This window comes from Eriocheir sinensis, chromosome 20, assembly GCF_024679095.1.
Source record: "Eriocheir sinensis breed Jianghai 21 chromosome 20, ASM2467909v1, whole genome shotgun sequence".
In the NCBI taxonomy this organism is placed as follows: domain Eukaryota; kingdom Metazoa; phylum Arthropoda; class Malacostraca; order Decapoda; family Varunidae; genus Eriocheir; species Eriocheir sinensis.
In genome coordinates this window covers 125,001-126,693 of record NC_066528.1, presented here as the reverse complement: position 1 = coordinate 126,693, position 1,693 = coordinate 125,001, and the positions used below count along the sequence as shown (strand labels likewise).

The 1,693-nt window shown below is 51.6% G+C and overlaps 1 protein-coding gene across 4 annotated transcripts in view; it reads right to left on the bottom strand.

Moving 5' to 3' along the window:
• Nucleotides 1–1,370: 1,370 nt before the first annotated feature.
• The window catches only part of LOC127001088 (tyrosine-protein phosphatase non-receptor type 22-like), a 95,579-nt gene continuing 95,256 nt past the window's right edge, over nucleotides 1,371–1,693 (bottom strand). For 2 of the 4 annotated variants that reach the window (XM_050865263.1, XM_050865261.1), the window contains exons 7-8: nucleotides 1,512–1,693; nucleotides 1,371–1,411 (exon numbers count right to left, since the gene is read on the bottom strand). The exon at nucleotides 1,512–1,693 is cut by the window's right edge. In XM_050865263.1, the coding sequence (XP_050721220.1) occupies nucleotides 1,617–1,693 (77 nt within the window). In that variant the 3' untranslated portion in view covers nucleotides 1,371–1,411; nucleotides 1,512–1,616. The remainder of the gene's footprint in view (nucleotides 1,412–1,511) is intronic. The other 2 variants (XM_050865264.1, XM_050865262.1) reach the window with 1 other exon arrangement.

Genomic DNA, 1,693 nt, shown 5'->3' with positions numbered 1-1,693 from the left:
GGGGAAGTCTTGCCGGGGGGAGAAAAACATCGACATAAGAACATCAACATCAACATAGGAACATAAAAACATCATTGCCTATACAAACACATCCTTATGCTGTCAAACTTACTGGCTAGCATGACAAACCCTCCCTTCCGATACGATAAGTTCCAGCAATATTACAGGGGTGGGGAGCTTATGGCAGGGGAGGAAGGGGTAGGGAGGCAAGGATGGGGAGCTTATGGTATGGGAGGAAAAGACATATTCCCTTGAGGTCAGTTCCAGCAATGTTACAGGGGTGGGGAGCTTATGGCAGGGGAGGAAGGGGGGAGGCAAGGATGGGGGCTTATGGTATGGGAGGAAAGACATATTCCCTTGATGTCAGTTCCAGCAATGTTACTAGCGCTCCCTTCCTTGGACATTCCCTTGAGGTCAGTTCCAGGAATGTTACAAGCCCTCCCTTCCTTGGTCATTCCCTTGAGGTCAGTTCCAGCAATGTTACAAGCCCTCCCTTCCTTGGCCATTCCCTTGAGGTCAGTTCCAGCAATGTTACAAGCCCTCCCTTCCTTGGCCATTCCCTTGAGGTCAGTTCCAGCAATGTTACAAGCCCTCCCTTCCTTGGCCATTCCCTTGAGGTCAGTTCCAGCAATGTTACAAGCTCTCCCTTCCTTGGCCATTCCCTTAAGGTCAGTTCCAGCAATGTTACAAGCTCTCCCTTCCTTGGCCATTCCATTAAGGTCAGTTCCAGCAATGTCACAAGCTCTCCCTTCCTCGGCCATTCCCTTGAGGTCAGTTCCAGCAATGTTACAAGCTCTCCCTTCCTCGGCCATTCCCTTGAGGTCAGTTCCAGCAATGTTATAAGCTCCCCTTCCTTGGCCATTCCCTTGAGGTCAGGTCCAGCAATGATACAAGCTCCCCTTTCCTTGGCCATTCCCTTGAGGTCAGTTCCAGCAATGTTAAAAGCTCACCCTTCCTTGGCCATTCCATTGAGGTCAGTTCCAGCAATGAGACAAGCTCGCCTTTCCTTGGCCATTCCCTTGAGGTCAGTTCCAGCAATGTTACAAGCCCTCCCTTCCTTGGCCACTCCCTTGAGGTCAGTTCCAGCAATGTTACAAGCCCTCCCTTCCTCGGCCATTCCCTTGAGGTCAGTTCCAGCAATGTTACAAGCCTTCCCTTCCTTGGCCACTCCCTTGAGGTCAGTTCCAGCAATGTTACAAGCCCTCCCTTCCTCGGCCATTCCCTTGAGGTCAGTCCCAGCAATGTTACAAGCCCTCCCTTCCTCGGCCATTCCCTTGAGGTCAGTTTGAACACCATGACATGCCTGGCAGTGTCTTACCTTTCATGTGAGTGTAGCAGGTAAGGGAGTCAGTCTGGGTGGCGGCGACGCTGGGGGCCGTGGTGGAGGCTGGCACTGGCTTGGCACTCTCGTCTGGAAAGAGAATGGGTGTCGCTGAATGCTGAACTATAGAATGAAAAGGAGGAAAATAAATAAATAATAATACACACACACACAATAATAGTAAGCTCACCCTGTTTTTCTGGCCTAAGGTACAGCTCCTCATGGTCGTTCTCCTTCTCCCTTAGGATGAGTGGCTTGCCGTCTGTGGGGATGTTCTCGTAGGGGTGCGCGGCGATCACCTTGAGCCTCTCTTTGAACAGCTCTCGGACAGCCCGGTGCAGGAGGATGTACTGCTCCTGCGTCTGTACCATG